The sequence below is a fragment of the Dendrobium catenatum genome, unplaced genomic scaffold, assembly GCF_001605985.2.
Source record: "Dendrobium catenatum unplaced genomic scaffold, ASM160598v2 fragScaff_scaffold_1016, whole genome shotgun sequence".
In the NCBI taxonomy this organism is placed as follows: domain Eukaryota; kingdom Viridiplantae; phylum Streptophyta; class Magnoliopsida; order Asparagales; family Orchidaceae; genus Dendrobium; species Dendrobium catenatum.
The window spans coordinates 458010-472964 of NW_021319478.1; the positions used below are offsets into that span (position 1 = coordinate 458010).

The window sequence follows — 14955 nt, forward strand, 5'->3', positions numbered from 1 at the left end:
GAAATTTATAATAATTTTAATAAAAAATTAAAAATCACTTTAATTTTCAAACTCTGAATTTGAAAAAGTGGCGGAGCAGATTAGGAGTTTTTGTACAAAGCGGTGACTTGAATCTTGCTCTACGTTCTAACCCTAGCACTCAAACCCTAACCTAAGAACGAATGAACTTGTCGAGAGACACAGAGAAAGAGCGCGATGCAGATAAAAGACTCTTCCTTTCTCCCGTAAGCCTAATTTTCATCCTCTATTCTGCTTAAAACTATGATTTTGCTAAGCAGAAAGCTCTTTCACTTCCACCGCTCCGCCGCTCACGCTCCCACCCACTTGCCCTCCTTCCATCTCCCGATCCTCTTCTCCTTCTCTTCTACTGCAGAAAACTCATCCGTTAAATCCACATTCATGGTCGATTATCTCATCGGCACGATTGGTCTGTCATCGGAGGCAGCGATCAAATCATCTAAATCCCTCTCCCACGTCAAATCCCCTTCCAAGCCAGATGCCGTTCTTCATTTCTTGAAAGAGAGCGGTTTTAATGACGCCTGCATCAGATACATGGTTTCCAAAAATTCCAGAATTCTCACCGCAAAGGTCGAGACCACCCTGAAGCCAAAGATGATCGCTTTGAAGAAGTTTGGTTTCTCTGAATCAGAAATACTCCAACTTGTTTCTAAAAATCCAGTTTTTCTAATCCACGGAGGTATTCAGTCCAAGATTAAGTTCTGGAGGGGCTTCTTGGGTTCCAAGGAGAACCTCCTTCATGCTCTGCTTCGAGGCAAACGCCTTATATGCTCCAATCTGGATACCAATATCATTCCAAAAATCTCATTTTTGAGGGATTGTGGCTTTCTCGATAATCAGATTGCTTCTATGATAAACAACAATCCCAATTTCATCGTCATGAGCCTTGATTCAATCAAAAGGCTCAAAAATCGAGCGGAAGAATTGGGATTTTCTTATGGATCTGGAGCATTCTGCAGCGTGATGGTTTCTCTCTGCCAGATTAGTAGAGCAACCATGGAATCCAAGTTGAATCTACTGGGGAGCTTCGGGTGGTCTGAAGCTGAAGTCTCTTCGGTCATCAGAAAGGCTCCTCTTCTGTTAGAAACTTCTGAGAAGAAGATGAAGAAGATGATGGACTTTCTTGTAAAGCGAGCAGGTTGTGAGCCTTCCTTCGTGATGAAACATCCAAGGCTTCTGATGTTTAGCTTGGAGAGGAGGATGGTTCCACGGCAATATGTTCTGCAACTCCTCAAGTCAAAAGATCTGATTAAAAGAAAACTCAGCTTTTATTCATTCATGACCATTTCTGAGAAGAAGTTCTTGGAGAAGTATATTTTGTCTTATGGCGAGAAGATGCCAGACCTCTATCAAGTTTATCTTGCTCTTTATTCTGGTAATTCAACTGTTTAGCTGCTCTTGTTTTGTTTTGTTTTTTTTTAAAATTAAATGGCAATGAGAAAGTATTTGTTTCGATTGAAGGGAAGTGCAGGAGATGAAGTATTTCAACTTTTTTGTTTTCTGAGAAACCAAACATAATCTATGTACATATATATATGAAGCAAACATGAAATTGAGAGAGCATAGAATGCCCCTACTTTTCTAGTTCATTAGAGACAATTTAGCGGAGAATTTCCATGCAAACTTTTGATGAATCCCTTACCAAATATTGAAATTCAGAAAATTTTTTATCATTTCAGCAGTTTCTGAGACACTAGACTTCTGTACTGCATACAAAATGAATCTATTTCTACAAATTTAAGCCTTCAAATTTATAGAGTATGCGTTGATGGATATAAGGATGGAAGAATTATAAAATTTCAAATGGTGTTTTGAACCTTCATTTAAGCTATCTGAACGCTGAGGCTGAAGTAGCTTTAACTTTTCAAGTTGGTGTGATATTTGCATTTTGTGGAATGATTTCGAAGCTGGATTGCTTCCTATTTTTATGCAACGAAGCTATAATTGTTCGAGGCTGCAACCCACTTCATTGCTTCACTGGATAATGTATATCATATTGCAGCTCTTCCAAAGGAGAGATTATTACGTCCGGTGTTCGGATCGTTTGGAGGCGAATCCGGATGAATCACATGATGATGTGATGCGTCCGAATTCGCCTTCGAATGAATCCAGACGCTGCACGTAATAATGTTCCCTTCCAAAGACCGGGGAAGATGTGCAGGCTTCTAAATAGTCCTTCAATGCTTCTTCTAAGGCTAAGGTAGATACCTCACATGCTTACAAGTAAAAATTCTCACGAGTGAGGCATTGGAGGAAAAAAAACATATTAATTTTTTATCAAACGGCTCATCTTTAATATTCTCAGTGATTTTGTGGCACGCACTTTCTAGCAATCTTCAGGAACTTATATTTCAATGTTTTTATTAGAGATTGTAGCCCATTTTGATCACCATTAGGTCTCCACCAAAGTTCAAAAGAACTTTAGCTTGATGTAACTAAGCCATAAAGGATTTGTTGTTTGCATAATGTTTGCTCATAAAAGAAACCCTTAGGGCATCTCCAACCGAAAATTTCATTTTTCACTCCAAAATGTAGTGAAACCAAAAAATACCGTAATTCATCTCCAATCGAACGTCATTTTGCCCCCTAACCGTCGCTCTCTTCTTTCGCGCCTTTCTTCCGCAAGTTTGGTAGAGACAAAAAAATGACGCAGATGAACAGTGCGATGCCAATATTGGCGTCACACTGTTCATCCGTAATCAAATGACGGAGGAAAAGGCGTTCGGTTGCAACGTTTGAAGGCTTCCATCCGGTTGTTTGTCGAACGATTAGAAATGATCTTTATTAGAGATGGTCTTAGGTGTAGACTTCTCCATCGCTAAGAAGAAAATTTGAGAGGTAAACGTAACTAGTGGAAATTCTAATCTAGTTGTTAGCTAGATGTGTATTCAGATCTTAGGGTTGGTCGAATCACATAGATATTATGATCTCTGATGATCTATATTTTAATTTACTTTTCTTGCATTTTATTTACATGCACGTTTAAAATAAATTGATTTTGTTATAATTTCTAAATAGGTAATGTAATATTTTCTTGTGGTAAGATGAATAAAATTAAATCATAATATTCAAATCATGATATGATAATATGATGCCTGACATGAATGTAATATTGTATTGTGCAAGATTGAGTCAAGTTTAGGCTTGGCGATTAAACCTTGTAGGAATTTATTCAAGGAGTGAGTCAGGTTGATAGCAACTGTACAATATTAATCAATCCTTAAATTTAATAGATATATCATTTTGAAATTGTACACCAAAAGACAACATGTAAAAGCGTCTTCAAATATCATCAAACCTATTTTCCTCCACATGAAACAGCACCTAGCTTAATGATTAGTATGCAGCATTCGTGGCCCAATCTGTGCCTCACTCGAGAGATTATTCTGTGCGGACACCGGACAGACGGGAGAACTGTCCGGTAACGCTTGATACTGCACTGTGATGTGGCACACTGTTGTTGGTCTCTGGATGGCGTCCGAACTCTGCACGGAATAAAAATTCTGCCAGCTCCCTTTCCTAAAGAGCTTCAACAATCAAGACATTCCAAAAGCTCTCGAGCAAAATCTCCTTTCTCCAAGCCGCAGAATAAGGTTTCCCTGCCAGTTCAAATTTGCAACTCTATTTAACTACTAGCCTTGCAAGAAATTGAATAAACCAAAACTGTAATGTAAATGACAGCAAATCAACACCTTTGCAATTGCTCCGGCAGCTGCTTCATTAATATATAATCCTTCCATCTGTCTTCATCAAACTTGCCTTTCATGATATTCATAGATGACAATAGTACTGATATCATCTCATTGGTTTATTGGTATCCAATATGATAAAAATTCAAATTTGTAATGCAACAATGTATTGATCTATATACACCTATATATTGACAAGTTCTAGCATGATCTTCACATGAAAATTGAGTGTCAACCATTAGATGATGTGTAGGCGTATAAAGTAATTTGTAAACTGAATTTCCATTTATATTTACATTTTTTTTATAAATCTTAAGTAAAGAGGAAGCTGACAAAGAAACAAACTTATGGTAGCCCATGTAACTGAATCGAGCTTACCGGGTTGTCCTCATTCACGTGAACCTTAGATTTTGTTTGTGACGACTTTTTTACTACTTCTTAAAGCAACTTTCTAGTTAGTCTTTAATTTGTAACTGGATCAAGTATATCAGGTACCTCCCTGTTAATTGATGGATAGGTCTTTAATCTGTAAACCTGAAATGCATTTTGAAAATTAGTTTGTGAATGTTCCTAACAAGAAATTTATCAGCAGGCAGTTTTTTTAATCTTTAAACCTAAAATGCATTTTGAAAATTAGTCTACGAAAGTTCCTTGCAAGAAATTTATCATCAGGAAGGTTTTTTTTACTAACCAGTGAAGTAACTAATTTGCTCTCCAAATAGAATTTATCAAGTTATAAACCATATGAAAAAAAAAAAACTTCTACGCAGCTTCTTCCTCGTCCTAAGCAATTAATAATACAATATTTTATATTGTTTTGAACCTCTTGATATTTTGATGAGTCATAAACATTTTAGGTAATTTCTGTTATTGCAAGCTGTCAACTGATTATCAAATGTTGTGAAAGGGATTTGGCCATGAAGATGTCAGTCCGGGAGAAACTGCCATCTATAAAGCCTCTCGCAGATTGCTCAGCGGTTAACTATGTAATTAACATGAAGTGCCCGACATTAATTTTAAACCATTGCATATAGGTCAATGGTATTTCGAGTATAATATCATGCATTACTATATCAACACAAATCATAACGAAGAAATTAAGGAAATTTTGAATTAAAGAAATAAATTGAATGGTTACATTGCATATACAGGTTTACCCTAAAAATGAAAATAATTGTGCTGCAGTTTCGTGAGATATTTTGTAACTAAACTCTCAATGAATACCTCAAGTTTGCAATTAGGAAGCTAGGGCAAGAAAGAATTCTTTATGTGGAATTTCAAGCATTTAAATAGGCATTTACAGCAGAAATTGATGCAGGGCGGTTTATTTTGATGTATAATTGAGTGTAGAGAGAGAAATAAATGAAGGGATATTAGGTTTCAGGTGTTCAAAGTAATTGTTTTCAGAAATGTGGAAAAAAATAACCATAGTTCAATTACGATGCATCCAAATGTCGCCTAAATTAGGTGAATTTGATATATGGTCTACTTGTTCACAATCTCAGACATCACATGAACCAGAGACCTCACTCTCAAAGTTATACAGAGCTACTATTATCATCATCCCGTCGACACCATGTCACGATTACATTGCCATCGTGATCAAATAGTCATCGCGATCTCGTTATTGGCATTGTGATCAAATAGTCATCACGATCTCGTTATTGACATCTCGCATCAACCCCGATCCAACACTAGTCGTCCATGCCTTCATTATTCAATAGCATGATCTCGCAAAGATGACCACAAACAACTGATCCGATCCAACACTAGTCGTCCATGCCTTCATTGTTCATGAGCATGATCTCGCAAAGATGACCACACACAACTGATCGCACCTTACACAACCACCATCTATTGTGTCCTAGGCAAATTTTGTGACTTTATTTTATAATCAATGAAACACAATAAATAGAATTTCAAGAATTTATTTTATAACAAAGCAAACCTAAAGCAATCAAAATGCAATACACTCAATTTACACTGCATTTGAAATATCCATCTATCCTAAATACTTGCAATTGAAAACCCCATAATTCATAACTAAATAAAAATTCCTACGAAAGAGTTTCTTAGGAGAAGTGAGCTTAAATCATTGACTGACTCAATCGTTCACTCCAAGGATTGATCCTTTCTGGCTTTTTCTTTATCAATGTTTTGGCCTCCAAAATTAATATCACAACAATTTCATGCACGGCAATGTAATACAATCCAGTACAAGTATTTCATGCTCAATGAAATCCCAAATCAGATACATGATATATCCCAATCTTTTCTTAAAGGCATTTAAACAAATATATGCATCACCCCCACTAGATATTTGAAAAATACTGCACGCCTTGACTAAAAATTTACATCACTGGAATTCAACAAATCGACTTGAAATAGATTTAGAACCTCAATTGAATGATTAACGCAATGAACAAAAATAAAATGCAAGAAACCATACCCAATGAAATATTTTAGATTCTTGGCACAAAGAATGCTCAACAGCTAAACTTCATCCAATCCTGCAGAGATTTACATGAGAATAATAGTATCATGAGAATTGAAATAGACATTTCATAATAATTGTGTATATCATGATTGTATAAATGGTGGCCACTAGGAGTGTAAATGAGTGGAGTACCCTCCACTTGAGATCCAGCTCAATTCAACTTGTTCAAGCCACCCATCACTCGGGTCTTCACATTAAAGAGAATAAAAATTCAAGAAGTTCCTACAATGAATCAATGGAAAAAATGAGAAATCCAAGGAGAATGAATTTAGTAATTATGGGAAGAAAAAAGATAAATTAGAAGTGAAAAAGAGAAGTATAGTTTTAGGACTTTTAATACTTTTTAATTCAAAATCTCAATTTCTAATATTTTTGTGTACAGTCCATATTAACATTTTTAAGCAACCAAATGAACTGCATTAAGGCTACCTCAAGTTACGTATGTCAAGCTTGGTTCAAGTGCCAAGCTCAGATCAAGCTTATGTGACTAACCAATTTAATGATAGCCAACACATAACATACAATTAATGAATCTTTTTTAAGGGGGAAGAAAACATACTATAATCTATTATGATTCACTACCCTCACCTTCATCAATCTATCTATATATATATATATATATATATATCCATCAAAAAGACAAGTGTACTATATAATTCAGTAATCACCTATTGCCTATCTTTCAAAAAAAAAAAAAAAAACAGGCATGGAAGCCTTAGTTCCAGATAAAACAGGGCATGGAAGACTTAGTTCCAGATACAACACGGTGAATATTCTGCACCAAAGGTGAAATCTGAATTTAATCTGGCATACACACAAGTTTATAAAACCAATGTGGCAACATTATTAGTAAAATAAGGAATCATTGTTCCGCAGAAAACCAAAGGGCAGACACCTGCAGAGCACTGGAAATGCCGCAGATAGAGTCCAAAGACTTTGCACAGAAGAAACCATGTTTATTGAAGCTGAAAAGATAGACCTTGACAAATAAAAATACGCACTATGAATATTCCAGCAAGCCTCATACCAGTAAAATTTAGGTATCAACCAAAATCTCAAAAACAAACAACTGAGGGGCTTGCATATAGATATATTTCCAAAAAATAATCCCAAGCAACAAATTTGATCATAAAATCCATTGTTAAAATAATATTCCACCGTTAAACATAAAGTGTGGCAGAAGAATATTTCACTAATTGCATCGAAGCTTCAAATTTGATTGCCACAAAGTAGATAAAAGTCCATATGAATATAACATTACCAACTGGAAAGCAAAGGATAACTGAAAAATAGTCTGATACAAAACCCTTCAAGTGTAAAAAGACTTTAACAATAGATCAAATCTCAAACCAGTGCATCATACAAATGGCAATAAAACCAAAAGAAAAGGGCAATCCTCCTGAAGAACCGCGGCACTGAATGCATCCATAATCCCATCACCAATACAGTTTCAAAAGCCATCGAATCTTTAAACCAGATGAGTAATCACGCTCGACATTGAACTAAAAGAAAAACAGGAAACAATTAGCAAACAATCAAATAAATTCCTCTTAAAAATTTCAACAAAACCAATTAAAAACTTAACATTCAACTTTCACTTTAAATATTACAAATACAAGGTATGATAGAATAGTAAATTGACGCATTTACCTAATGAAGACCATAACCACCCATAGAGCCCATTGAAGATCTTTGCGCTGCTGCATTACCCGTATTTCCGCCCTGATGTGTGCCCACTTGGGGTATACTCCCCTGAAAACCTGATGCACTTTGGAATCCTGGCGGCCCTTGGAATCCAGGAGGACCTTGAAACCCAATATTCTGATACCCAGAGCTTCCCATTGCATATCCCTGCATTGGGACAGCCCCTTGTTGCTGTGTCACTGCTGCTGCTGCCTGCGGAAGTGCAGCTGGAGTTGCCCCTGCAGCCAATGCCATAGCAAGAGCAGGGTTTAAAGAAGCAAGCATTGCCGGAGTGACGCCAAAACCAGCTGGGTTCTGGCCTGTGGCTGCCAACATAGCAAGGACAGCAGCATTTGCAGGCATAGTTTGCCCAAGCAGCCCCTGTCCTAGCATTACTGCCTGCTGTGCCAGCCCGATGTCTGATTGGGCAACTTGCCCGCCGTAAGCAGACCCATTGTAACCAACATAGCTCGCTGGAACATTTGGCACAGTAGCAGCTGAGCCATCAGCGTTGTTACTAACCGGTGCTGATGTCTTTGCCTTGTTGCTATCAGTAGCCTTCTGACAGACAAGGTGATGTCCCTCAAAGTTCTTATTAGTCTCTTCCAAAGCCTTTCTTGCTCCCTCAGAAGTTTTGTACAAGAAAATTGCAAAGCCCTTAGACTTACCTGTGTGGCGATCGAACCCAAGCGGCCCTTCCTCGATCTCTCCATACTGAGAGAAGAACGCGTGGAGGCGGCGACCGTCGATATCGGAGTGCACGTTGCCAACGTAGATCTTGCGTGCAAGGTTATCGCCATGGTTATGGTTGGGGTTAGAATTATGGAGATAGTTAGGGTTAGGGTTCGGGGTGGGGCCATTGCTTGCTAGCTGGCACGATGCCATTCGGTTGTCGATGAGCTTTTGGGGTTTGCAGAGGGCACGACGAGCAGAGGAGCGGTGGCGAAATAGGATGAAACCGTATCCCTTTGATCGGCCGGTTGGTCGGTCGAAAACGACGCGGCTCTCAACGATTTCTCCATAGCGAGAAAACGCGGCGCGGAGACCGTCAGATGTCGTGTTCCAGTCGAGGCCGTGTACGAAGAGCTTGCGATGAGAAGGATCGACGTCGGCTAGGGCGCGAATCTCGGCGAGTGTGGCGGAATCTCGAGCTGCCGCTGAAACGAGAAGTGAGGAAAGCTGATCGTTAGAGAGGGGGTCAAGAAGCTTGCGGACGTCTTCTTCCTCCTCATCGTAGTCGTCCTCCGAGTCCGAAGCGCTATCGCCGGCGCCGGCGCCGGCGCCACCGGGTGCACCGGTCTCGTCGTCAGGCTGGCGGATATACTCGACGGCTGAATGATGAGGCTTCGTATCAGTGCCTTGATTGGGAAAGAAGCGATCGGAGTCTTGTTCGGCTTTTCGCTTCTTGAGGGATGCCATTGGGACGGCGTAGGAAACCCTTGCAGGCGAGATCCGGCGAGGATTGATCGAGACCTTTGTCTAGGGTTTTGGTTCGTGATCTAAGAGAAGATTTAAATTGGAAACATTTTCTACATCAATCTCAAAATAATATTTAAAATTTAAAAATTTTAAATTAATTTTAAGATGATATGAATTTAGATTACAACAAATTTATAATCGAAGTTATTCGGATAAGACGAACTCAATGACAACACAAATGATCTAGTTCGACTCCAAATAGACCCAAATCAAGCACTTGAACACACTTGAAAACTTATAAGCATCAATTGAAGAAAAGAAATAAAATCCAAAACTTGCATGGGTATAATCAAATTGAGCGTCTCAAACAATATGAATTTAACAAATCTAAAATCATTTCATCTTGACATCAGAAAGACACTTAAGTGATAGATAAATAATGGAGTGGATTAATATAGATCGTTTGATGAAGTGTTTTGGATTAAGAGTGAATGTATCTCTTTTAAAAAGTCTATAAATATGATATTATTCTCTATATGGAGTGGATATCATTACGGATATCATTACTATGTTTGCTTCATTGATGACTTTTCCAAATATATGTGGGTATATCCTCTCGTTCAAAAATCCAAAGTTTTTTATGAATTCCTAAAATTTTAGAAAATGATTGAACTACAATTTCAGACTCACATTCACATGCTTCGTACAGATGGTGACGGTGAATTCATCAATAATAAATTCAAAACTCACCTAAATGCTCACAACATTCTTCATCAATTTACCTGTCCTTACTAATCATCTCAAAACGGTGTGGCCGAACGTAAACACCGTCATATAACCGAGACCATCTGCACTTTACTTATAGAAGCTTCCCTTCCATTATATCTTTGGGTTGACACTCTTCTAACTGCTATCCATCTAATCAACCGCCTTCCCTCCCCAATACCTCCAACAAATTGCCATATGAGATCCTTTACAGAAAACAACCCACATACAACAACCTAAAAGTTTTCGGCTGTCTTTGTTATCCGTGGCTCAAACCCTACTCCACACACAAATTTTCCCCTCTGTCTCACCCGTGTGTCTTTATCGGTTACACACCGGCCCAAAAAGGATATCGGTGCTTTGATCCTACAACCCACAAAATTTACATATCTTGTCACATAGTCTTTAACGAAGACATATTTCCATTTACACAATTCTCAAATCAACATAGCAATATCACAAACTCATCTCCCATAATACCTCCTCTGCTTCTTGTTCCAACAAACGGTCTGCCAGTATCAATCAACAATTCCATCAGCTCGCATATCAATTCCAATGTCTCAACCAATCATGCATCTTCATATTCATCTCTACCTGTTCCTATCAATTCCATTCAACCAGCCACATCTTCCACACAACAATCCAGTCTGTCCCCATCCAACTCCGCTTCTCCCATCAACGATCACACCTCACAACCTACTACATATCACATGCTCACTCGATCCAAGATAGGACATTCCAAACAAAAACACATTTTTAATCTTTTTCATCTCCTTCATCATACTGAACCCACTACCTACAATCAAGCTGTCAAAAGCGAACACTGGCGTTCCGCCATGTCTTAGGAATTTCAGGCGTTACAAATGCAAGGAACATGAGATCTTGTTCCACCTCTTCCTAATCGAAATGTACTAGGATGCAAATGGATATACATGACCAAACTCAACACGGAGGGCACCGTAGCTAGATACAAAGCTCGGCTAGTCGCACAAAGATTCAATCATGAACACAGAATTGACTACACCGAAACCTTCAGCCCCGTCGTAAAGATCCCCACTGTCCGCATTCTCACCCTAATCACTCTGCATTCTAACTGGGATATTCATCAACTAGACGTCTCCAACGCCTTTTTACACAGTACTCTATTCGACACCATATACATGCACCAACCACCAGCTTTTAAGACTCTCTACATCATACCCACGTCTGCAAATTAAAGAAGGCTCTAAACGACCTCAAACAGAACAGCCTCAAACAGTCTCCACGCGAATGGTACGCAGCTCTATCCACTCACCTCCAAACATTCGGTTTTACTTTTAGCAACGCTGATCCATATCTTCTCACATATAAATCGGGCTCAAATCGTATGTATATTCTAATCTACGTTGATGATATACTACTCACCGGTAACTCTCCCACGGAGATCAAATGACTTCTATATAGTCTCCAAGACTGCTTCCAAATGTGCAATCTTGGATCTCTAGCTCACTTTCGAACCATCCAAACAACTCCCACATCTTACGGAGTGCTACTTCACCAACAACAATATGCTAAAAGAATTATGGAACGGACAGGTATGCAAAACTCCAAAGCTGTTTCTACTCCCATCTTCTGCAAAATCGATTCTTCAACCTGCTGCAGCATCGACTTCTCCAATCCTCAACTCTATTGTCACCTGATCGGATCACTTCAATATTTGACTCTAACACACCCTGACATCCAATTCGCGGTGCATAAATTAAGTCAACATATGCACGATCCCCTTAATAGCAACTTCAACGCTCTCAAAAGACTCCTTCGCTACATTCAAGGTACAACAGACAACGGCATCCCGCTGCATCGTGATCATCTCAAACTACAAGGCTTCGTCGACGCCGACTAGGAAAACAACACTCAAGACTACAAATTCATCTCAAGATGCTGTAATTTTTTAGGCAAATCCTTAATCTCATGGAAAGTCAAAAAGCAAAACACTATGGCTCGATCATCCAAAGAAGCCGTATATCAAGCTCTGGCAACATAAGCTTCTGAAGTCATTTGGCTTCGTCGTCTCCTAGAGGACTTTCATATTCCTCAAACAACTCCCACTACAATTTTCTGCTTTAACACATCCGCAATCGCACTTGCCAACAATCTGGTTTACCATGCCAGAACCAAACACATCGACGTGGACTGCCACTTCATTCTAGATTGCATTCAGTCCAAACATTTGACCGTCCATCACATATGTACCAATGATAAAGTCGCCGACGTCTTCACCAAGCCTCTACCAATACGCATGTTCAAATTTCTAAGCAAACACATCGACGTCTTCACCAAGCCTCTCCCTTTTTATCTAATTAGAGGGATTTAGAATGCACACTTTAAGAAATATTTTGATATATTATGAATTTGTCCGAATCAAAAGAATTTGGAATACAACATCTCATAAAACAAATTGCTACCTCGTTGCAACCCATATAATGCAACCACATCATTGCAACTTGGTGTGACCTCAAGAAACCCATTATGATACTGATAGCAATCTAATGGCACATTACGACTCGTTGCGATCTCACCCATTAACACTGGTTCCATTCATACGCCATCTTTGTTGCTCAGCTTATAATCATGAAAGATCATACAACCTGAAGTTGGAGAAATTATTCTATACGGATATCGGATGCAGCTCTTCGTCCGGATGCAGCAATACAATAAAAGGGTGACATTGTGCATTTTGATTGGTCTCTGGACCGCGTTTGGCATCCGCACCGAATAATTTTTCTTAAAGTTGGCATCAAAATAAGGAAGAATAATCTATCTCCGAGAAGGAAAGGAGTTACTATTTAAATGAATTGAATACAATTATAACATATTTTTGTATCTCATGAGTGGGGCTATGCAAGATATAAACATAAATAAAATAGGACAACCACTATCTTGGGATGAGAGTAAGTACTAGATATGACGATAAGTTGACAAGGGGATGATATGAGAGCAGTAGAAAGGCTAACTAGAACATTATCTAAAAATCAAAGATCTAGAAGTATCTACAATCTCAAAGTCTAGAATAATCATGATGAGAAGAATAAACATCACTTTATCTAACATTATTTTAAATAATATTGAAATGTTCTTTCTTGTTATCAATAATCATTGGACTAGATCATGCACGCCCCTTTCTGATCATTGTACACTTCTAAGTTCAAAGTGCATCACATTCAATCATAACTTGCATAAAAATTATGCTTGATTAGTTTGAGATTTTCACGATCTCAACAATATTATATACATAAATGTTGATTGCAATTTTAGCAATATATTGTACTTGAATAAACATACAACATCAATAAAGGAAGTGTCATCTTCCTAAAAATAAAAACAATAAAAAAGTTGTCAAATACACAAATGATTTGAACCCAAATGAAGAATCTTTTAAATTGTGTATGGTTATTTTTGATACACTAAGCCTCTTAAAATAGCAAAAGAATCTTTAACGTACAAATAAAAAAAAGTAGTGCTAGTGCTTAGTTTGGTGATTTCAATTTGCTCCCTTGTTGGAGCAATATTTATATAGCTATTATGTTATTTTCAACCAATCTTCTTTTAGGAATGGTTTTATCATAAGTTGTTTTGGAATTTCTTCTGCCAATGAATTTGGTAACACACTATTAGGAAAATGATCCATTACTTCTTTTCTTGTGCAATAGAATTACAACAACAACATCAAGTCTTTATCCCACTATGTGGGGTCTGCTACGTACATGAATCCTTTTCTCCAGTGTGTCATGTTAAGAATTAAATACTCATTTAAATCTAATAAAGAAAGGTCATTTCTAATATTTTCTAACCAGATCTTTTTAGGTCTACCTCTACCTTTATAACTTAAGTCAAATTTAGTTTCCTAATCGAGTCATCAGAAGGCTGCCATTTTATGTGACCAAACCATCTAAGGAGACTCTCTAATCTTATATTCTACTGGATCTACTCCAACCTTTTCATGTATAGCTCATTTCGTATCCTTTCTCCAAGAGTAAAGTCACTCATCCCCCTAAGTATCCTCATCTCTGCAACGCTTAACTTAATAGTATGCTTGTAAAGACCATTTTGCTCCCAGGTTCTTCCGGACGAAGTTGGATCGTCCGGGACGATCGGTACAGGTTGTGCAGGAAAACATGTTTGGCTGCATGGTTCGTCTGGACGAAAGTCGAATCGTCTGGACGAAAATCGTCCCGAGAGCAGATCATACGGGACGATAATTAATTTCGTCTGGACGAAATTTGTCCAGAGCCCAAGTCGTCCGTGACGATAATTAATTTCGTTTGAACGAAATTTGTCCAGAGCCAAATCGTCCCGGGACGAAGTTGCGATCGTCAGGGACGATCAATTTTGATATATATGGAAATGAGATATTTAAAAAGAAAAGAACGTTCAGGAGAGAGAAAAACGAAGGAAAAGAGGATTTTTGAGCGACTCCGGTCTGTTTTTGTCCGTTGTGATAGTTAGAGAAGTTGACTGACTCGAGGTAAGTCACATTCTGCCTTTCTCAATTTTCAGAAACGAAATTTTTGACGCATTTTCTGTTCTGGATTTTATTTTCGTTAGCGAATTTCTGGTATTATTTTCTTTTGACAAAGGTTTTACTGCGTAACTTTTGGTATGTCTCTGAGATGATAATTATGTACGTTTTGAGTATTTGCTGGAAGATTTGTACCGGACATTTTGAATTCTGCGGTGTTTTGATCGAACTGCAAATTATCAGGATGTTGAAAAATATTTTGTCAGTACAATGAAAGTCTTACAATATTGTTGTGAATGTTCTGTGGTAATTTGGTAAATTTCTGAATCTATGAATTTTGTGTAAATTTCGTATATTGTCGTTATGCCGTTGAATTTTCGTATGAT

The 14955-nt window shown here is 38.0% G+C and overlaps 2 protein-coding genes across 5 annotated transcripts; one reads left to right on the forward strand and one right to left on the reverse strand.

Moving 5' to 3' along the window:
* The first annotated feature begins 103 nt into the window (after positions 1-103).
* Positions 104-1633, forward strand: LOC110114306 (transcription termination factor MTERF8, chloroplastic-like). The gene has a single exon (XM_020847147.2). The coding sequence runs from the start codon at positions 262-264 to the stop codon at positions 1408-1410; it is 1149 nt and encodes a 382-aa protein (XP_020702806.1). The 5' UTR covers positions 104-261; the 3' UTR covers positions 1411-1633.
* Positions 1634-3162: 1529 nt separating this feature from the next.
* Positions 3163-9402, reverse strand: LOC110114301 (UBP1-associated protein 2B). 4 transcript variants are annotated; one of them, XR_003701786.1, is made up of 6 exons: positions 7855-9402; positions 6337-6426; positions 6157-6217; positions 4086-4241; positions 3711-3777; positions 3163-3617 (listed from the first exon to the last, which is right to left on the reverse strand). XR_003701786.1 is itself a non-coding variant. In XM_020847140.2 (2 exons), the coding sequence occupies exon 1, from the start codon at positions 9304-9306 to the stop codon at positions 7855-7857; it is 1452 nt and encodes a 483-aa protein (XP_020702799.1). In that variant the 5' UTR covers positions 9307-9402; the 3' UTR covers positions 7392-7706. The 4 variants fall into 4 exon arrangements, 1 of the variants encoding a protein (XP_020702799.1); XR_003701787.1 differs by having other exon boundaries at positions 3711-3807; XR_002305230.2 differs by having other exon boundaries at positions 3711-4241.
* Positions 9403-14955: the final 5553 nt, after the last annotated feature.